The sequence below is a fragment of the Stylophora pistillata genome, chromosome 3, assembly GCF_964205215.1.
Source record: "Stylophora pistillata chromosome 3, jaStyPist1.2, whole genome shotgun sequence".
In the NCBI taxonomy this organism is placed as follows: domain Eukaryota; kingdom Metazoa; phylum Cnidaria; class Anthozoa; order Scleractinia; family Pocilloporidae; genus Stylophora; species Stylophora pistillata.
Window position 1 is genome coordinate 40668661 of NC_142521.1, and position 22894 is coordinate 40691554.

Sequence of the window (22894 nt, forward strand, 5' to 3'; positions counted from 1 at the left end):
GTGTCGTTTGTTTTGGGTTTCTAGCGGGCTCATGTTCAAAGACTGAGACAGCTGAAAAACTCCGGTAAAAAAGCAATGCACATGCCCCTATAAAGGCCGCTGTCCTCAATGATTGTTATACCACCAAAACGAGGGATGGATGAGCTTTCCAACGATGGATTTTGAAACAAATTTGGAGCACATTTGGCGGAGATATCGTATTTTGAACTCAGCAATTTTTAGGGATTTTATCGAGGGATCAGCAGGGAAATTTGTCGATCGGCTTTATGTGCAATTTTCAACCAGAGCAAGTATACATGAAAATTAGTCTACGAGGACTATACGAGTGCAAGTAAGTTAATTTGTCTTATGTGTTTACGATATCCACTTGCACATTTTTGCCATCGTGTCTCCAGCGTCGGCATTCGTAGTTTATTGACTATGATTTCGCTTTATTTCGTTAAATGTCACACAAATCCTTAGAAATTTTGCGGGGGCGAATGGTAGATCATAAACGTTCGCAAGTATACATGAAATTCATTTACTTTATTATGATCTATACAAATTTTTCCTCGTGGTATAATAGCCTACCAAGCTGCAGTTGCACAATTTTACTTTCTGTACGTCTTCAAGAGATATTCGCTTTTCAGTTGCATGTTCCATACAAACGCTTATAAATGTTTACATCCCGATCCGGCTGCCAGATGGCTCGAATTTGATTGCGCAATAGCCAATGTCTCGCATTTCTAGCGATGGAGGCTTCAGACAGTTTCAAACACTTTCAAACTCTTTCAGAGACTCAGTGGTGCAACCCGCACCGATAGATTAAACCGATAGTTGTTGGCTTGCGAGAGTGCAATGACTCCTTTCAATGTAGTACAACTCGTACCGAAGATTCAAGCTGTTAAATGTTGAATGTTGTCTTTTAAGAGCGTAAAAGCTCTTGCACAAGCTGCAGTTATAACACAAGCCGGATCTGGGTGTGTTGGCTTGTGTGAGGAGAACTAACTCGTTAAACAATCACCTGAAAAAAAATTACTCGAGACCACGCTTACAACCAAGATGGCTGAATCAGTCCAGTAAGCTTTACGACACTAGACCACGTAATGTGGTTCGACTATGGTTAGCCAAATGTTGCAAAATTCAACAACTTGCATATTTATATTCAACAACTAATATTTATGCTCAACAAGATATATTTTTATTCAACAGTTTACAGTTATATTCAACATTTCATATTTATGTTCAATGACACACATTTTCTAATCATATTCAACCAAAATTATTTTTATTCAACAACAATATTTATTCAACTTCAATAGCTATATTTATTTTACTCAACAAAATTAATTGTTCAACTTCAGTCCAAAATTTTTACCCAACAAAAATAATTATTCAACTTCTACCACGCATAATTATTTAATGACATACCTTCTATTATGACTAAGTGTTCGAAAGTTCCCGGACATTCAAAATATCGTCATTCAACAAAATTCCCCGCCCCTACCCCAGTTAAATACGCTGTATTGCGGACCCAGTGCCCCGACCATTAACCATGAATAGAGATGGCGTCGGAAGACGAATCAGGGCGTGATGTTAGGGAAGAACTGACACAAATTGTGAGAGAATGTGTTCGAAATGAGATCGCTCTTCAACGATCGGGAAGTAATACCTCGTTATTAATGAGAACGCGCGACCTTATAGCAAGTTCAGCAAGATCTGCGAGCCGAGAGATGACAAATTCTATCGCCCCGGGCATCGTTCCATCTTTTCCCGCCACAGCCACCCCGGTTCCTTCTTCTTTGTCTTCTTTTCACAAGGGAAAAAAGAGGCCCGCAGTTGCAACAAATCATCCATGGCGCCTCAAAGGTAAACAGGAGAAACAAATGAAACAAGAGTTACACCCAAAAGCTGTTCATCCCCTCGACAAGCCCGAAGATCTCGATGAAAATGGCTTTGTCCCTGATTAAATAAATAAATAAATAAATAAATTTTAATTCGTTGTATAGCCCTATTTACATGTACAGATCAATAGTGCTTTACACTGAATAAAAATTAAAAACCTTATATATCTAAATAAAAATTTACAATAGTAATGGTAGCTAAAAATACATAAGAATAAATTATTTTAATGTAATATATCTAAGTTAATGATTACAAAAAGCTTCATTAAACAGAAATGTTTTAATAGCTTTTTTAAATTTATCCAAACACTTAATCATTTTAATTTCATGAGGAAGTCTGTTCCATAAGTATGGTGCTGCTGCCTGAAATGATGGATCACCAAATGTCTTCAGCATCTTACCCTTAGGGGGCTCTAAGTAAAGACCGTCATTAGATCGAAGACAATAAGAAGATTTTGATTTAATAGATATGAGGCTGTTAATATATCACGGAAGTAAATTATGAAGCGCTTTAAAAGTAAGTAGAAGAATTTTAAATTTAATGCGAGCCTGGATTGGAAGCCAGTGTAACTCATATAGAATAGGAGTAATATGCGAGTACCTTCCAACGTTCAATAGCAGTCTTGCGGCTGCATTCTGTACACGCTGTACTTTAGCTATCAGTTCCTTTGAGGCACCATACAAAAGACTGTTACAATAATCTAATCTATTCGTTATAAACGCATGAACTAAAGTATGGAGACTGTCTTCTTGTAAATATTTCTTAATGCTTCTAATGTTATGAAGATAAAAGAATGCAGATTTGCAAATATTTGTAATATGCTTAGACATGCTTAGGTTAGCATCCAACCAACAGCCTAGATTTTTTACCTCGGAGCTATTATTAATTACCGAGTTGCCAACGGAGATACTAATTGGCTGTAGTTTAGATAATTGTTGTTTTGAGCCTATTAAAATCAGTTCAGTCTTGCTATCATTAATTAACAGTCTATCATGAATCATCCACTTCCTGATCTTTCCAATACAGTTCTCCATTGCTTGCAAGGCTTGGTCTTGAGATGTAGTATTAGGTTTAAAACTTAGATATAACTGGGTGTCATCAGCATAACAATGAGCACAAGGGAGCTCGTGTTCAATGATCTTAAAGAGCTTAGATGCATATATAATAAATAGAATCGGTCCAAGACACGACCCTTGAGGAACACCGCAGCCTAAATCGAATGGGTTAGATATCGATCCCTCGATGTCAACTTTTTGCATCCTGTTATGGAGATATGACTCAAACCAGCTCAGGGCAGAATCAGCAATACCTAATTCTTCGTGGAGACGTTTGATCAGTATATCATGATTAACAGTGTCGAAGGCGGCACTAACCCAGTTACCGACGATATGATTCTACTGAAAGGTTACTTTGAGCTGGGAACAGGCCAGTCGGAAAGCGAAATCAGAGAAAGCATAACAGAGGTACTGAAGCAGCGATTCCCTTTCGTAAGACCAGATCATTTTGACTTTGTTAAGCGAGAGCGCAACAAAGTAACTACCCCCGTTGTAGGAAAATCTCTTGAATGGAATTATAAACACGTGAAAGAGTTATGTGGCCAGGGAAAGCTTTATATTCGTTTAAATGTCTTAAAAGAAGTCATCGAAGCGTGTGATGAGCCATCACCCATAGTGACTAAAGGTGAGGACGATGAGGACTTGATGAAGTCACCTTTCTTCTCATCAGAATTGTCGATTAATTCCATATCCAAGAAATCTGAGAGTGCACTAGCGAATGCATCTGCAGAGAATGGACCATTTGACCACGGCCTTACTAACATGGACAGTGCAAGTGTATCTGGGGCATGTACCTCTGCTGATTTGCTAAGCAGTAATGTGTCCTTTATTTCCAGTCCAAGCAGGCAGAGTGACATGGCAACACTAGGGGAACTGCTGCCATCTGTAAGTGAGGAAGACCTTGACTCATTAGTGCAGATCATCAACATCTTAGGAAATAAGTTAACAGGAAAAAGAAAGAAACTAGAAGTTGATGAAGATGATCTAATTGAAGATGCTGTGGCCTATTACAAGTCCATTCAGTTTGATGCTTCCTGCCCTTTAAGAATTATCTTTAGAGGGCAGCCTGCCATAGACAGTGGTGGAGTATTAAGACAGTTTTACTCTAACTTATTTGAAGGATTAGTACAGGGCAAGCTACTGCTGCTGTTTGAAGGAGAAGAAGCCCGCAAGGTGCCAAGTTACCAACCACAGGCCGTCATGAGTGGAATGTTTGAAATGGTTGGGAAAATGATTGCCCATTCACTTGTGCAAGGAGGCCCTGGATTTCCATGTCTGGCACTGCCCTGTTTTTATTACCTTGTGACTGGAGATGTCATGTGTGCATTTGCATACTGTGATGTTTGGGATCTTCCATGTCCAATGTCCAGGAACATAGTCTTACAGGTAAATGCTCAGTATGTCTTGAGTGTAATTTAAAGGAAAGCAAAGATTTACCTTAAAACCACAGTAAATCCAGTAAGTGTACACCGCACCTCATGGACACCCCATTAAACAATCCACTCTTTAACATGCCAAAGCAACCAGTATTGGTGGCCAATTTACCATTTCAACTTTGTTGATATATCCAAATTATTTCATTACTCCCACCGACGCAGCCCCAAACAGTTTCTTTTGAAACTATCAGCCAGTATTAGGTAAGCCTCCCATTACTAGAAAATTTATGTGGCAAGTGCTTTTGAAATGGTGGTTGTGGTCTAGGAGTTTTTTTACTTGATAGTATGGAAAAGTAGTGTGGAAAAAATGTGAAGGTGCATTAGTTTACAATCAAGATGCCCTGAGCATTGAAATGCACATGCATGCAAAAAATGTTTCTCATGAAGATTTCCTGGAATGGCTTGCTGAAAGGTGTAAAAGGGCCTACCTTTCACCTATACCTACTATTCAAATAATAAAACTTCTCCACCAGTATATGTACATTCTAGTCATGAGTAATGATTATTTCTATTTCTGCAAATTTATTGAAAGCTAATGGATGTCAACAGTTATGATGAACTGGGAGAGCTAGCCAAGAATGGTGAAGTAATTAATCTGATGGCTAATTGTGGAGAGACAAGTGTTCTGCAGGTAGAACTTAATTTACATTAAAAATATATGGTCTGTCATGCATGTCACCCCTGGCATTGCATAAACTATATTATTCATTCTTGAGATTGTGAAATAGCAAAATCAATGCAGGAATTTCCAGATGTACTTTTACACATGCACTGAGATTTCACTGCTGTCTTGAGTCTGATGGGAACTATTTATAGGATGGTTATACAGTAGCTCTAATATATCAGAAAATTTTCTGAGATGGTATATACATGGCAATTATATATCATTTTATGATTATAATGGTACCAGAGATGATATGGTCATTCCTTTCTCTCAAGTAAGACGCCTCATTTAACAGTAATACACTTTCAGAAGATTTATATGGCTACATACTAAGTTTCCATAAATTTTATTCAGTTGATTAGTTTGAAGCCACCTAAGTGCCACCCTATTTGTTTGCTAAAATTTAAGAGAATTATGTTGCATTCTATTAGGACATTGCTGTTAATATCATAATTTTATTTCAGATGTCTACCAAAGGGAAAATAATCCAATCAATAGTCATGTATGAGGTCATTTCAAAACGTAAAATGGCTTTGGATCAGTTGAGAAAAGGATTGATCACCCTTGGTGTTCTTGATGAGATGTCAAAGCACCCACATTTGTTTGAGAGTGTGTTCACCTTTAAACCTGTTGAGCTGACACCAGCAATAGTCAGAGAGTGTCTCAAATATCCAGATGAATTAAGTGACCAAGCACAGGAAATCAAGATGATGATGAATAGATTTGTTGACCAGTCATCAAGTGCCAGGTTGATGCAATTAATGCAGTATTGCACTGGAAGTAAGATGATGCCTTCAGTACAGAACTTTGCAATAAATGTAAATTTTCATTGTGAAGATTACATCTCTTCATCAACATGCACCTTTACATTGTTAATACCTGATCATTTCCACTCTTATGGTCTGTTTGAACTCTCTTTAAATTCAGCCTTTTCTTCATCTGGAAAGTCTTTTACCTCGGTCTGAACACTGTTAAGTGAATAGTCACGATTGACGTTATGGCCGATTTTGACTTCATTTACAGTGGTAACAACACACACAACTAATGTTGGTGCTGCTTTTCAGTAACTTTCTTTTCAATGTTGTGTTGTTTAATTCACTGATAAGTTTAGTTGTGTTACCTTTCCCAGCAGTATAACTGGTGTTTATGTTTGGTGCTGATTCCTGGGAATAATAGCCATAAATTTGTAATCTTTTGACATACATAAAGTTCATTTTCTGATTTTATTATTGAAAATAACACACAAAACAAGTAATAAATGTGAATCTTTATTGAGTTGCTCTTTAATAATTATTGAAATAAGTGGATCAACCTGAACTATTGTTTTCTTCTTAAAATGCTTTGCATGGGCAAATCATTAAAAATGGAACAGAGTTATAGAATAGGGGTGGAGAGATAGGGATGGGTCAGCTAGTTTGGGTAGCTAGTGCCTCAGTTTTGAGGACGTAGACTTCATCCGAAAAAAAAAAAAAAGAAGATATAATATGAAAGGTGGCTGGGACTTGTCATTGTGAGAAAATTAGTGCTTCATAGTCATTACCTGGCTATCTGAGTTTCATGATAATTTTAAGCAGGTTCAGTTTGAATGATGTTCCAATCCGCCATGTACCATGACAGTAAAATTCAAAACAGGTGTGTGTCATACCATCAGTTTTTCCTTCAAAAGATACACTGATAAAACACAAATTCAGTTCTTAATCTCTCTTAAGATACCCTCCTGCAAGAAATGGTAGGGATTTGAAAAAAAACTCAGTGGCATTTTAACCTTGTCAATATTGAATACAGCTATGTGTGGGATGATCCCCTGCAGGCATGTCTCATAGGCATTATTGGTTATCATCACATAACCCTAAGTGGCCTTTGTAAGTATTCATTGAGAACTATGGGTGGAAAGCAAGTTTTCTAGAAATTCAAGTGCCCTCTGGAATATATCTATTGCAAAAGCACTTGAATTCCCAAGTGGGTTGATCTCGTTTGACAGCCTAGAAATAATGTTATCTGGTAAATTCAAATCCACTTCATTGACTTGGACAGTAGACAGACCATCATCAGGTGGTGGTGGTGCATCAGGGTCAAAACCATACCACTCATGCTCATGCCCACTGATGTTAGCTTCACTTCTGACATCAGCTACTGCAGTAAGTCTTCCATTAACTCTGTCTATCATTCCATTGGACCAGATTTGTTCCGGACTCCAATTTCTTTCAGTTCTTATGGGGTGCTTATTCCAGGCCTCAACAAAGCTGTCAATTGCAGCATTAATTCTGGGCAAGTAGACATAATGAAGAACAAACAAATGTAGGGGGTTGGTAACATCAAGCAAACCAGACTCCTCCATGGATTTGAAAGTGTAGTAAAATACGTTACCGAAACATCGAAATACGTCTCGCCATAAACGCTCTATTCTCTGGTTACGAGTAGAAGTTCCAATAAGTACGGATCCACGATCATGGCCTCGAAATGCATTCATACGTTCCCACGTCAACACGTTTTCTCCTCCATGGTCAGTTCGTATTCTAGAAGGCCACGAATACTTTTCAACACTCTGCAGAAAAAGACCTTCAACGGTCTCTTTTCTATTGTTTGTAGAACACTTCAAAAAACATATTAAACGAGAATAGCCATCTATACAACCATGTATAACGAAACCCCACGTAATCAAACTGTGATGGCCGTCAATATGCCATAAACTGTTAGGGCCAGGCACTGAATAGGCTCTTCTGGAAACCACTGTTGCCCATCTTAAGCGGCAGTTGATCGGATCAACTCGCGAAATACTGGCTCTAATACGTTGTCTTTGAACATTAATACCTTTACTTCGCAAGTGGCCATGAACCATTGAATACCCCACAAGGCCTCCTTGTACGTTCATGAAAGCTCGCACAATTTCATCAAGATCTGTATTTCCTATAATTGTAAAGCCAGTTTCCTCGCTGATACCAAGCTCTCGTACCCGTCGCCACAGGGTCCAACGAGAGACGAGAAGAAGTTCTGCGATGTCTTTCCACTTAAATCCCAATGCTCTTAAGTGTAGCAAAGTCTCTTCATTGATCTCGTACTTTGGTCTCCCTGGTCCTCCGTTTACTGTACGTTCCGGTGAACTTACCAGATATACTGCTAAGTGAGTACAGTTTGGAGTATTCCTTAACCCCAGTTCTGTCAATTTTCGGCACCAACTGTGGAACAAAACCCTTAAATTTCCAGCAACCTCAGTCAACTCTCCTTTGCACTCGTTTACAATCAGTGACACGTTTTCGACAAATTTCGCCGCTGATTCTAAGCAATTGATCACCCTCTCTATAAATGGTCGGGAAATACTGTTTTCTCCCTCTTCACAAACATTTAACAAACTTATAACATCCTCAAAGCAACTGAAGAATGAACCTTCGTCCAGTGTTATGGCTGCCATTTTGATTTTTGGCGCAAATTGAATGATCGGGTTCCAGTCCGTAATCTTCGTATTGGCAGGGAATGGGTTTCATGTTTGGGGGTAGTTCGGGGGTAGGGGCGGGGAATTTTGTTGAATGACGATATTTTGAATGTCCGGGAACTTTCGAACACTTAGTCATAATAGAAGGTATGTCATTAAATAAATATGCGTGGTAGAAGTTGAATAATTATTTTTGTTGGGTAAAAATTTTGGACTGAAGTTGAACAATTAATTTTGTTGAGTAAAATAAATATAGCTATTGAAGTTGAATAAATATTGTTGTTGAATAAAAATAATTTTGGTTGAATATGAAAAGAAAATGTGTGTCGTTGAACATAAATATGAAATGTTGAATATAACTGTAAACTGTTGAATAAAAATATATCTTGTTGAGCATAAATATTAGTTGTTGAATATAAATATGCAAGTTGTTGAATTTTGCAACATTTGGCTAACCATATTCGACTCTCGTGGAAAAAAAAAAAAAAATTCGGTCGTGCCATAATGTGGCTACACAATTTGTGTAAGCCACACAAAAACCACATTTGTTTTAAGTATAACTTTACTTTCAATTGTTACGTTTAACTTACTGTACTAGTCATAGAGATGTAAACTTCTATAGCAGCATCGTAACAGATACAAAACATCAAACAGTAAAATACAATTATTATATACATACTGAGATTTACACACTGAAAAGCCGCAGAGTAAATTTTCGTTCGCAAACCGGGTAGTTTGGAAAATATAGAATGCCGGAATTCCTTAATTCCGTGCCGGAACTCCCAGAATGACCAAAAAATAATAAATTGAAAAAAAAAATTACCTAATAATTAAAAATAATAAGTTTGAATAAATAATTAAAAAATTATTAATTAAAAGAGTAAAAATAAAGTGAAAATAAAAATTAAAAAGAAAAAAAAAATCAGTTCTCAAAAAGTAAAACCAAAAAAATGCAAAATTTTCTCTCGATAAAATGCAGAGACCACGTGACGTAAAAAATAACTACCTATGGCACTGTTCACGGAAATGCACATACTAGAACTACATGTAGCTTACAGTCTACAATATACAAACTGATGCTGAAGATTGCTTCAAGGTAAATAAACCAGAAGTGTGATTTATTATTGACAGACCTAAAGCACTGTGGGTTCTAAGTGGAAAAGGGGATGTAAATACGATAAGCACTTGGCGAGCAAACCCAAAGTGCGACCGCACTTAAAATCTGTCAGCACAAGCATTTTCTAATGCAATGATTGAAATGCAATGATTGAAATTAGATTTTTTGATAGATTCCGACATTAACGTTATTTTTTATACATTTAACTTCAGACATAAAGTTGATTTCTTTTTAGTGGTTTATTAGATAAATTTATCGCCTGTCGTGACAATGTCATTCATTCATTGTATGTCTTGGTCAAATCCCGGATGTCAAATCCATACGAACGCGTCTTAAACATTTCATGAACCTACCAGATAATTCTAATCTACTTGACTTCGAGTTCTTTCTGTAACGTGAATGAATGGGCTTCACCTCAGTATCAAAGGCACTGTAGAGTGATAATTGGTTAATTGAGACATTACTCAAGAGGTAACCACACGAGGTTTAACGGGGAATCGACCCTTCATGTCCAAACGCATCACAAAGAGAAGAAGACCTTCGAATACTTGAATTTTTATTCCTGTCATTCATTAGGCGCAAAGAAAGGATTAGTAAAAGGAGAAGCGCTACGCCTTCTATGATTAAATTCGTCACGCACCACGTTCAGTAAAAACTCACAACGTTTCTAAATATGCATCAAGAAGATGGGACTTCAAGATGAAATTTAAGAAAAATATATCTGCATTTGTCTCTCCGCGAGTGAAAGGTTACTTAAAAGACTCCATGGGATTAGGCTTGAGGTCGATTGAAAACGTTCCCCCGTCCGTCGGTCACCTAAGAGGCCGAGAGAAGCTTTCTATTTGACTTTCCACCAAAATGCTGTGTCGTAGGGCTTCTGTAAACTCCATGCTGGTTTTCTTGCCAAATCCCAAAGCTGTATTTCTCTCATTCCATGCTTTTGAATTGATCTAGACAGCCATCTAACACGGTTGCTTTTAGTCGTGCACGATGATCTTTTTTCGATGGCTTCATTGTAGCGAATGCGGAATGAAACGTCAAAAATACGTAGTAAGGAACCGGTCATTTATTAGAGGGGGGTGAGTTGGTGCAAATGGGGTGGGGGGTTCGTACCTTTTTTGTGCACCTGAAAATGGGGGGCTTCATAAAATTGTGCAACCATTTCAAAGGGACCATGTACTTTTGTGCATTTCAATTTCCGTTCCACAAAAAAGAAAACACTGCAGGGATCAACAACAAATCAAATATGATTTATTATCAAAACAACTGATGGCATAACAAACCAACATAACATGGTGTATAGCAGTCCTTTCGCATTGGAAAGAAAGTTCATGTATTACCCAGTGTTACTCAGTATCACTGTACTCTGATTCACTGTTTGAAGAGCTGATGGAGGGCAAGTACTCTTTAAATAGTGTACAAACTTGATCACTTATAAGCCCTCTTTCCATCATTTGCTTTAGCCGGTAAACTTGTGTCTCTTTCAAGGATATTGGAGCAGCCACTTTGACTTCCTCAACTGGAATCTCACCATCAGACAGTAGTTTGGAGATTAAACCAAAATTCTCTTCTTGTTCAGCTTTTCTCTTCTGTTCCTTTCTCTTATTTTCGCTATTTGCTTTGAATAGCTCGGTGAGTTTTATTTAAGTTGTATTAAAACTGTTTCTGTGGTTGAGGGCGGGTTATCTAATTTCATGTACAGACTCGAAGGGGGGGGGCCACATAATGTCATGCTCTGGCAAGAACAGGCCTATGGGAAATGATGTATAGGAAAATTAAAATACACCAGCATTTTTGGGTGTGAAAAAGTAGAAAAATGCAGTCAACCTTTCTCTTTCATAGAATTTTCACTCGAATTGGTTCCAGCGGGCTAATCGAGGAGACAAAGACTCTATGGGCAAGATCGGAGTGCATTAAGATTCCCAGACATGATACCCTTTAATAGTATTTACCTATTTTTTCTGTATAATGTATAAATGAAACAAGAGATCAAGCACATGTAAATGACATTTACCCTGTCTCGTTCTCAGAAGCTACGCTGATAGCTCGTAGAGAAACGATAACCCTAGGAACGGAAATGAAATCCGCTTCGTGTCTCATGGGATTTTTTTTTTCTTTAACAAAATCAATTCCAACATCGTTACCACGTATCGTGTGGGAAGACAGAGAGCCTACAAACTGTCCCACCTCGCCTCCATTAATGCGCTTCACTTCATACAACTAGACCGTACACAAGTAATGACGTTGCTCGCTATGTCATATATTACTTATGCTTAGTAACGGCAGTCTCCATCAATATAACTGTGCTGTTCCGTTTCAGACTGACTGTTATATCGGGAACATGTCAAAGTTTTGAGCAGCGATGTCCGATCAAGGTACAGATATTTCCACTTTGTATAAAGGTTGATTTTAGGGAACTCTGTATCTTATAATTACTATAAAAGAAAGACCATCGCGGCTGTGAAAACAAAAAAACTTGTTTATGCAAGGAAAGCTGAATTGTTTCAGGAAGTCTTTGTTATAAGACCAATATCTTTTATTGGTCTTTGTAAGAATTATTAGAGTTAAATCCATCTTAAGTGTATACTTTACTTTAAGTGTATACTTTACTTTAAGTGGTTTTTCATTTTTCAACAACCTATATGTCGTGAAACAATTATCGACAAGAAGTCCAAGGTCTAAGAAATTATTCTAAATTCGTCATTTAGGATCAAAACGATTGACTATCGCCAAGCTGTATTTATTGTGAAATGCTCATCATTCGTATGAAAAGACGTGAGAAATGTTTATCAAACTTGAGAAAGCATTCATTACGAACTTGTTTGCGATAGGCGAATTCAGTTACCAAATTGTAACATATGTAATTGCAGGTGAAGTCTTTCGCGATGATACTCTCCCGGTCGTGGTAAATTTCTCACTTAACGAGCTCCAAGATAACCATGACGGTGTTTACTCTTGGCGAGCTCCATCTGGTATGACTGAGTCTTATTTTGTTGACTTCTTAACCGAAGTCGTAAATGAAATCGTCTTCACTGAAGTCTCCAAGAAGGAAACGGGCCGATTTCTTGATCTCCTCTTTCCCACTCCGGCATTACTTCCAATGTTACAAAAACTGAATCAAACACGCATAAAATTGTTGAAAAGAAATGACGAGGACACCACATCTATATTACGCGAAAGCCTCGCTGGCTTCGAATGCATCATCGTTCCTTACCCATCCCATGGAAACATCGTAAGCGTCGAACTGGAAATGAACAACGAAACAGATCCTACCGGGGAGATGCGAAGAAAAATCAACCAAATTCTTCGGAGTGAAGCAATCTCTTATGGAGATAGTGATGAAGAAGATGAGAAGGAGGAAAGCCAAGATATTTATCTGGGAGAAATGTACTCTTCAGATGAAGATGAAGAAGTTGAGCGGGAAGTTCAAGCAAGTCCAGACAAGCCTTGCTATTTTCCTTCCCAAATAGAAATGGCAGCGATTTTAAAGGAACGGATCGAAGCCATTATGTCCCATTACCACAACATTTCAAGACTAAAGGAGTTTTTCAACGATATTGAGTTCGTAGTGTACACAGCCCGGTACAGAATGCTAAGCGATCAGACAGAGAAGAGAATTTGCCATCCTGACGCTGGCGTACTTTCAAAAGAAGAACTCGAATTACGAAAATGTGACCGAGAGGGAAAGAAACGGATGTTCATGTACGTTCGCAGTGCAGAGACGGATACTCATTTTGAAGTTCTGAAACGAGATGTTCAGGATAAACCCCAAACACTCTTTGTCATTGTAGCAGACGAATGCCACTGGGGAATAACCAAAGACAAAGAGAGGAAACCCTCTGCCCACAATCTTTTCATCAATGAATGGTGCAAAGAGAACCAACACCAAAATGTTATTGTTCTACAAATCTCAGCGACACCCTATAACCTCCTGACACAGAACTCTCGTCTTCCTCTAGTTCCGTGCGTCATTCTCAAGGACGATGTCTCCCCAACCAAACGAGCGGGCGATCTCGTGGTCCTCAAGCAAGAAGTTGACATGGAACAATTTGGGAAAACCTCAAAGAAACTTGAACTTCACGTTGTCCACTGGTCAGAAGTTGAACTTAAAAACTTTGAGAGAGGGATGCGAATGAAACTGAAGTCAGCTTTGTACATTGACTCTTCTCCGTACAAGTATCTTCAAGTTTCTACCGAGGGAAACCTAGTTGCTACATCTATACCAGACGAGGCAACGGAATTCATCATACAAGGCAGTCACGGCATGGTGACTATCAAAGCAGGAAGAGCAGGACGCTTGTTGACTGTCACCACGGATACCCATGGAAACTTAGAAGCCAAAAGTGATCCTCCAACGCCAACAGAATTTGAGGTTAAGATGGATTTTGGAGTTGGAATTGTCGCATTTCGATCCTGTGAAGGACAAGATCGCTACATTTCTGTTGACCAAAATAACCAAGTCAGTTTGCAAGCCGCGAAAATCGAGCGAAAATGTGGTGTCTCTATTATGAAACCAATACATGACCTGGCGAAGGTTTCTTTCCAATTCTACGCTGATCAGTCCGCACCAATGGAGGTCAAAACGGTTGGGAAGCAGTACATTAGTTTGAACTACTATCTCAGCACCATAGACAGTCCCAACAAGAAAGACCAGAAAATACGAGAGGACGAGACCTTCCAAAACATCGTTGATAAAGCTAAGAGAGTGAGGAGAATGTCACAGTCAGATTCGACTTCTTTTCCGATTGATGCCTTACTTTGTGCTGATTACTGCTACCACATTATACTTTCAAGCGTTTTTAACAGTGGTGACAAGATATGCAAAGCACTGACTCTTGAAGTCAATGAATCACCCACTACTGAATTCCACAGTCGTCTCGCGGTGTACAAGATGAACCTCAAAGCAGCAGACGTGGAAAGATACATCCACCCAGAGGCTTTCGAGCTGATTCAAAGAAATATATGCGACAGAGTGACACAACAGTTCAAAGAAGACTTGAGGAATGTGGAGAAGTTGCAGAAACAAAGGGCATCGGACTTTACTGAATTGCAGACATCGAAGGAGCAACTGGCCTTCTCAATAGTTGAGTGCATAATGCATCTTCCTCCCCAAGAATTCGAGCAACTCAAACACGACACTCCCCTATTTGAAGACATTAAACAACAATTGCAAGCAAACGGCTGTGAGGTAATGGTTCAAATATGGCGCGGTCTAGTACAAGAACAAGAAACAAGTTCCTTAGTGGAAGATCTGATCCAAAGCGGGAAGGGAGATCTGGGAAAGATGAAAATTGTACGAGCAAAGACAATGAAAACTGCTGATCAATTTTATTACACAGTTCGGTTAGCGCGAGAAGTGTCGGGTCTCAAAGAACACTTTGAAGTCATTAGAGACTATGGAGGTATTCAGATTGAGAACCAGCTCATGAAATCGTCAAGTCCGTTCTTTAAAAAGCTTCAACCAAAAATTTGCACCTACAAGTTTGATTGTCGTTGCAGTGAGTTAGAACTACAACCTAGATATAAAACGTGTTCCAACTGTCATCACGTGCACAAGTCCATAACGCAGTATGAGGACCTGGAAAACCTGGCATGCATACTCATTCTGGTCGATAAAGGTCGCATGGGAGACACATTTCCCCAGAGCTTTGACTGTCTTGACTTGCGACTTAGCTACGACAGCAGTCAAGAGTTTAAAGAGGGCTCAGCAGTGTATCTTTCAAGTCTTATTCAAGAGCTTGGAAGAATGTGCCGTTATGCAAATGTTTCCTCTAGCGTGATTCCTTATGTATTGATTGGTCGACAGCTATTCAAGAGACTCCAGATGTCATTGACGACATCTCCGTCAATGAGTGCAACTTCTTGTAGTAAAGCAGACCGATATATGACAAAGACACGCACAATCAAAGACGCACAGTCATCGGCATTGCGATGGCTAAATTATGAAGCGCATAAAGACAGCTACGATTATGGAAACGTACAAACGCACTGCAACAGAATCCTTCTGCAAGCCGAACCTCAGATTGGCAAGACGGGAACGTACTTGTGCCTGCTAAGAGAATTACGACTAGATATTCTGGGAAAGGAAAATGTTTTTCTCGCTTCACCGAGTGCATTTGACGAAGGTTCCTTTTACCAATGGAAGGAAAGAGATAATCCTGACGAGTCGGTAATCGGAAATATGGATGAAGGCGAAGACTGGCAATTTCCGTACTGGAAGACAATCGAGACTACCCCAAGCCTATGCGGAAAACCGGTTGGGACGGGAAAGTATTCAATAGCAGGTTGCTTCTACGCTCATGACGTGGAGGAAGATCCATTCACTCTTCTGAAAGGGAACGAGCGGAAACTAATCAAGACCGGTCATCAAAATCTTAAGACTGATGATTGTTCAAATGGCCTTCGTGCTTGGCATTGGTACCATTTTGAGAAATGTGCTGAGTGTGGAAGACTTCTGCAGGGCAGAGAATCTATCCTGGAAAATGTGGAGGTAAACATTGATGGGATACCAGTCACTGTTACCTGCTCCTTGCCAAGTAATTGTCCGTCATTCACTCAACTTAAAGAAAAATCCTCGAGTGGCGAATCCCTAGAGGATAGTCTTACTTTGCCGTACTGGATATTTCATCCTTCACACAGAGATGATCCTAGGAAGTGCACTTTGAATTACCACCATGTAATGCAAGAAAACGGACGCGTTGCCAATTACGTCCAAGTTGTCGTTGTTCGAAAGGAAAAGTTCGAGGATTACAGATCTACCTGGGGAAAGGTGCTCGTCATTCTCCAACTTCCAAATGAACTACCCAGTTGCGACCTAGGACCGGAAGAGGGAGGAATTGGTTATGCCAGACTTTTTATTCAAAAGATTGCATTTTCTCTTAGGCTTGAATACATCTTCATGATTGATGACAATGTGGCCATGATGTTAGAGGCAGAATTTACAATTGATGACATGTCTGGAAAAGAAAGAAAAGTCCTAAGAGATGACAATGGGGTAATGAAAATGGCGTGCTGCACATTCCTAAGGCCTTTGACAAGTCTTCAAAAAATCGCACGAGGAAAGGAAATTCCACCCATGGCGGACGAGAAATACGAACCTCATCCTTTAAAAGACGTCTTTGAAGCACAGGGTTTTCCATTGTATACCTACTCCGGCCCTGCAAAGTTGTTTCGCGACAAGCAGCATGGGAGCTATGGTATTCTTGGTCTAATGAGAAGTATCCCAAAAGCTGTGAGTCCTTTCGTAAAGACCCAAGTGTACGCCGCATTCTTGCTTAATGTTAGAAGTACTGTGGAAAAAGGCGTCTTTTACCGTCCATGGCCCTGCTGGGAAGACCTGCGCTTCAACGATGATTGTGATAAAGTGGGTCTATTTGTTATCAAATGCAACCGTTACTCTTTTTTCAAAGTTCAATACAAAGATTGGGTTGAGAACCTCGTCCTGCCACAAGTCTTTCCCTGGGATGAGAAATGTTCCATTGTAGAAAGACCAGTTGAAAGCGAGCTACCAGAAGCCTTGGAACAGAAAATTATCGTAGAACACCTTAGCAGCTTTGTGAATACCAGTGGTTCTGATAAGTGCTTCAAGGAGAGAGTTGAATACGATCGACTGGTGGATAAGGAAGCAGAAAATTCTCCCCTTCGTATCCTTGAGCAACTTGATTTGAGCGTTGTTACAGAAGAAGATTTCACCAAGGGGGTATCTTTCCTTGTTCTCTCCTACTTTCCAGAAAATCGGAGAAGAGATACTTTAGATGTCCTTGATTCAAATTTCTGTCGCACAAAGAAGAAAATTGTGTTCGTTGCAAGTGTGAAGGAAGCAGACAAACGATGGCCTCAAATGACTGTACAAACCATATCAACCAGGTATGGTATTTGTCATAACGATGAGATGACTGAAAGAAAGGCGCAATTTGCCATTTTTTCTGCGGCCGACCCAAAGAGGCACCGTTTGCGTTGGATTTTGATCGAAGCATCCTTCTCGCATATTGATCACAAATTTGAGATAGAGGTAGACACAAGTGATATTCAGGCTTTTGAAAATAAACTTGAAAACAGCAGAAATGCGCTAACTTTAGAGGAAAGTACCTCATCTAATCAGCAAAATGCACGCATAACGACAAAAGGAGCAAAGAGATCGCATCAGGAATACTCCAATGACTGCCAAACAATCAAAAGGCAAAAAATTGCAGAAGAATGTCCGAGACAACGTGAAAACCAAGAAGACGAGACGATGTCGGCAGATGAAATAGTGGTTAGAAAAGAGGGAGAAAGTAGAAGTAAATCTCCCTATCTGGTGAGAGAAGAAGACGGTTCAGCTTTATTTGACGGAGAAGGAACTGCTGAAGTCGAAAATGTCTCTGACACAAGTATCATGATAAGCGAAACCACGCAGGTTCAAGGGAGTACCCAAGACGACAGATGTAACTATAGCAAGTGTTTTGAAGGCACCAATGACGTCACAAAAGCTATTGTCGATCTTTGGATGGAATACAAGAAAATTCCGGGCAGCACTCAAAAGCTGAAGCAGGAATCAGGAACGAGCGATCTTACAATGGATTATGTAAAGAGCAAACTTGCCCAATTTACTCTCAGCCAGCTTGAAGAAAGGGATGAGAGCGGCTACAATGCGCTCTTGAAGGCCTGTTCTCTACCATCTATGAGTACCCACCTAATGCAGTATCTCATAAATGACGCAAAAGTAGATATCAACTCTCAGTTACCTCCCACCTTTGGCAGACTCCACCCAACAAGCGAAGAGTTGATTCCGGGAATGTCTGCCTTGTCAGTGGCTATTAGATGTGGAAGAAAAGTCAAAACGGTTCAAACTTTCAAAAGCAGAGGAAAAGAAATTTCGTTAGAAACTTCTGACGAGGAGGGAAACACTGCTCTTCACCATTGTGTTCTATCCTGTTCTAAAGTTGCCTTTCGGAAGCTATTCCCTCTATATAGGTCCAAGAAGTGGAAAAAGATGGTCAACGGTGAGGGAAAGAGCCCTTTAGATATTGCCAAGAAGATGAAATCGAGTGGTTTGAGCAAAGTAAAGCAACAGTCCATTTCATTCATGCTCAAGGAAATGAAGAGCAAAAAGAATTCTGCTGATCAACTTAAACGCGTCCAAAAAAAACTATCTCTAAATGATGGCTCTCTCGAAGGAAAGCCAGCCAACAACAATCAGGATGATCGAGTTAAAGCGTTAAATGAAGAACAGCAATGGTCCACGCAAATAAAGCGTCAAAAAATCGGCGACAGTTACGGCCAGCATGCAGACCAGATTCCCACTATTAGCTCTGGCAAAGCTGCAGATGGAGGCGTTGCCCTTGATGATGACTCTAACCATAGCAACGTAAGCGTAAAGCACGATACATCGGAGAAAAAAGCTAAATCAGTCCAATCTTTAGATGTCGCCGCGCATATGGATGGTACCAACCGTATCACTGGGATTATCGTGGATTTATGGAGGGAATATAAAGAAATTCAAGCGCAAGTTGAGAAAAAGGGCAGAAGCGACCTAACCATGGAGGAAATTGAGAACAAGCTCACGTGTTTTACAAATGATTATCTGGAGGCAGCAGACGAAAGAGGCTACAATGCACTTCTTAAAGCCTGTTCCTTGCCTTATATGAGTCCTCATGTAATGCAATACCTTATCACTACTAGAAAGGTTGACCTCAATTGTCAGCTTCCTTCTGATTTTGATGTGACTCACCCAACAGCTAAGGGATTGGTGCCAAGAATGTCCTCTTTGTCCGTGGCAATCAGAAAAGGAAATGTAAAATCAGTCTCCACGTTTATGAATAGGTCAACGTGGATTAAAGTCAGAAGTGTTGACGATAATGGGAACACTGCTCTGCATCATTGTGTGATTTCGATTTATAAGACTGCCTTCGATAAAATTTTCCCCCTTTTCAAGCCGTTGGAATGGCAAGAGATGCGTAATAAAGCAGGAAAGAATCCTTTGGACATTTGCATCGAAAAGGAAGAGGAACTAGGAAGACAAAAAAGAGTAAAGAAAAAAGCCCTAGAAAAGGTCAGAGACATGCGCAAGGAAATGGAGGAGGTTTCAGCATAGAGTTTACGAACATGAGGTGAGGTTTGGTGTTTAATGTTGGTGGTATTTTTACATGAAATCATATAAATTAATCATTTTAATTATTCTGATCTTATTCATGGTTCGAAACTGCCATATTGCAAACATTCTTGAAGATGATTACGAGTTATCTACTGAAGTTTTCTTCCTTTTCTTCTCTTTGGTATTTTTTTAATAGCATCCAAGCCAGTGGTGAACCACACCTTACCCTTCCCGATTTCTCCAAGTGTTAACTGGATCGAACACAGCATTTATCTGGCATCCAAGCGAGACTGAATAAGGTTCCTATAGGGTAATTTTCAACTAAGTTTCGAAAATAATCCTCTCTTCCATTGGTTTTTCTTTACTTCACTATTTGATTTGTCCTGAAAACTGTCACCATCCTCTCAAACAATCAAAGTGGAAAGAGGACTCATAGTCAGTTCTTGATGTTTTACTTTGCTTTGATTGCTGTTGCGGTTACTGTGATTTTACGACACTGTTGAAAAGCACTCTGATACTTTGTGAAGTTTTGGTACAACAACAGAAGTGCACATCTACTTTTTAATCGCCTCTTTAGATGTAACTAGCCACTGACAATTGCGTGCACTAAACTCTGTGGTTTTTTTGCAGTAGAAACGCTTCAAAGTACCGATTATGACAAAAATCAAATCTTTCAGTTCAAAATGTAATTTTGGATTTTTAAAAGTTAACAGCGATGCTTATTACGGTTTGCTTGTTTATAAACATACGAATATACAGGACGGAAGTAAGGACATAATCTATATCTTTAACATTTTGTAATTTTTAGCTCTAAAATGTTCTTTTATTTTCAAGGAATATAATCGCTCTCTTGCATCAGTCAGCAATATTGACAGGTCGAGTATATGGATCAATTACGAGGCTAACAATTCTTGTATATTTACAAAATATGTCCGTTCATTTAATTAAAAAAATTAATTACTAGCCATCCCAACATTGGAATTTCTTGCTTGTTATTGTTATAAACAACTAGCCAGTTATGGAAATCAGACCTTTTCCATAAAGATAAGTTTTTTTCGGGCAAAAAATATGTTCCGGTAACGAATCTTGACCGTTAAGAATTTTAGTATGTATTTTATAGGAAGAAAAGAATAGATTTGTAGTAACAATCTTGACTCACTGAACTCCTTTTTAAGCTATCAATTTCAGTCGTTAACTTTTTAGGTAGTATCGTCGCATGTTTGAAAAAATGCGAGTTAATTAAATATTAACATTTGTGAAAATTTAGGAATTTTCAAATATTATAGTTTTAGCGTGTATGTCGCATGAGTGCAAAAGGGCACTTTTTCATGGCAATAATCAGTTACGTTATTACTGTTATATACTTTGAAAGCTTTTCAGGACTTCATAGAGATTTTCATTAATTTTTAAGCACTTTTCAAAGCATAAAAGCTTTTAGAAGTTTTCATAAAATTGGAGAAATGTTTAACGTTTGATCTTGTGTGAGGCGTTGTTTTGCAAATCTTTGTGTTTTCACTTCCATGGTGGGTAGCCATAGAGACTTGGAACAAAATACTTGAAGTATTCAAAATGCGATTATCTCTTTCTTATTACCTCTTAACTTTAGGCTCTCGTATCTATCTACACGTGTTTTCTGAATCAAAGTTTGAACCCCCGTACGAAAAAATCCTGGATCCGACCCTGAGTTCGCAGATACAAGGAAAAACGGTCTGTGTTACAGCCAGCGTTTGGAAATACATAGCGAACGGTTCAACAAGAAGTTAAAGTGTTCAACCGAGACGCGTAACTGAGAAACGTACTACGCCCACTGTTGCTCATATGAAAATTATGTTTCAATACGGCTCAGCTTAGTATGGTGTGTATTTGGTACTCGCGCCTCTCATAGAGAACAAAACATGACGAAATTCTCCAATGGGTGATATGAAAGAAACCTTAACGTGTTCATATATTTTGAACTGCGGTTGTAGATACGTATGATGCACGATCCTCGCAGTAGAGCTTCATATATTCATTGTATCTGACTTATCATCCCGGGTTTATTACGAATCAACTTAACGGCCTGCTCCTAGTTGGCTTGTTAGCTCAATTGGTAGAGCGCTGCACTAGTATCGCAGAGGTCAGTGGTTCGAATCCCGTACAGGCCTGATTTTTTTCAGGTCTAATTTTCTCTACTGCGAGGATCGTGCATCACACGTAAACTTTAACGTGCTTGCGACGGAGGTAATTGTAAACATAACACAAAGGGAAAAGGTAAACGTCGTCTAAAAGGAGCAAGGCGGACTAAAACGGGGTGACGAATATTACGAATGAAAAATCTAACCTCTTTTTTTAAATAAATAATTATTCTTAGCCTTATTGGTGATTGCCGAATTCCAGAATTACTTATCTGAAACAGGCGATAGGAAAACAAAGCAATGTAGCCATAAGCCCTCCAAGGTCACAGCTGTCAGCAAATTGTTGTTACCCATGACAATGATTGCCAGGTCACACCAAATGAAAACTCGTTTTCTCGGAAATTAAGAAGCCTTTATTTAAATTCGATTCCTTCAAGCATAGCTAATCAATAATCAATTGATTGTTCACTGATTGCTTTTTTTTTTTTACAACTGACAAGAAATCAAGCGTCTAGAACTTACAACTAGGTATCCTATAAAAACTGCATTTTCTGCATTTGCGGTGTCAAACGAAACAAACGACACCGCAACCCCTACGACTACAGCAACCATACCGTACATAAAAGGCATGTCTGAAAACATCTCGCGCATCTTACTACCCTTCAATATCTGCGTCGCCCACAAACCCATCACCACACTACGTCAGTTACTAACCAACGTTAAAGACAAAGACGAACCAAGGAACAGACAGGGAACGATTTATAAGATCAATTGTTCCGACTGCCAAGCCTCCTACATTGGCGAGACTGGCAGAAACCTCACAACAAGACTGACTGAACACAGACGGGCGACGAGGAAAGGTGATGTCAGCAATCACATTGCTGAACACCATCGACTTACCAACCACAACATTGACTGGGACTCTGCGCAATGCCTAACCTACAGCACTGACTATTTTCAACGACTGACTCTGGAAAGCTGGTTTACTAACTTAGAACAGACCCCCCTAAACAGATGTCAACAACTACCCGCTCCATACAAACGACTCATTCACGACATAAACATCACAAACGACCGATAAAGAACGGCCTAACTTTACCGACAGATCGAAACAGACCAATC

The 22894-nt window shown here is 39.3% G+C and overlaps 3 protein-coding genes across 3 annotated transcripts; 2 read left to right on the forward strand and 1 right to left on the reverse strand.

The window, feature by feature from the left end:
- Positions 1 to 102: 102 nt before the first annotated feature.
- On the forward strand, positions 103 to 21131 carry LOC111344892 (uncharacterized). Its single transcript, XM_088753605.1, has 4 exons — positions 103 to 331; positions 11907 to 11961; positions 12457 to 19674; positions 19855 to 21131. Exons 2-3 carry the CDS (start codon positions 11949 to 11951, stop codon positions 19656 to 19658), a joined length of 7215 nt encoding a protein of 2404 aa, XP_088609731.1. The 5' UTR covers positions 103 to 331; positions 11907 to 11948; the 3' UTR covers positions 19659 to 19674; positions 19855 to 21131.
- On the forward strand, positions 327 to 6310 carry LOC148736111 (uncharacterized). Its single transcript, XM_088753625.1, has 4 exons — positions 327 to 1947; positions 3256 to 4325; positions 4908 to 5006; positions 5504 to 6310. Exons 1-4 carry the CDS (start codon positions 1545 to 1547, stop codon positions 6002 to 6004), a joined length of 2073 nt encoding a protein of 690 aa, XP_088609751.1. The 5' UTR covers positions 327 to 1544; the 3' UTR covers positions 6005 to 6310.
- Positions 6292 to 8572, reverse strand: LOC148736112 (uncharacterized). The gene has a single exon (XM_088753620.1). It carries the CDS (start codon positions 8446 to 8448, stop codon positions 6910 to 6912), a length of 1539 nt encoding a protein of 512 aa, XP_088609746.1. The 5' UTR covers positions 8449 to 8572; the 3' UTR covers positions 6292 to 6909.
- Positions 21132 to 22894: the final 1763 nt, after the last annotated feature.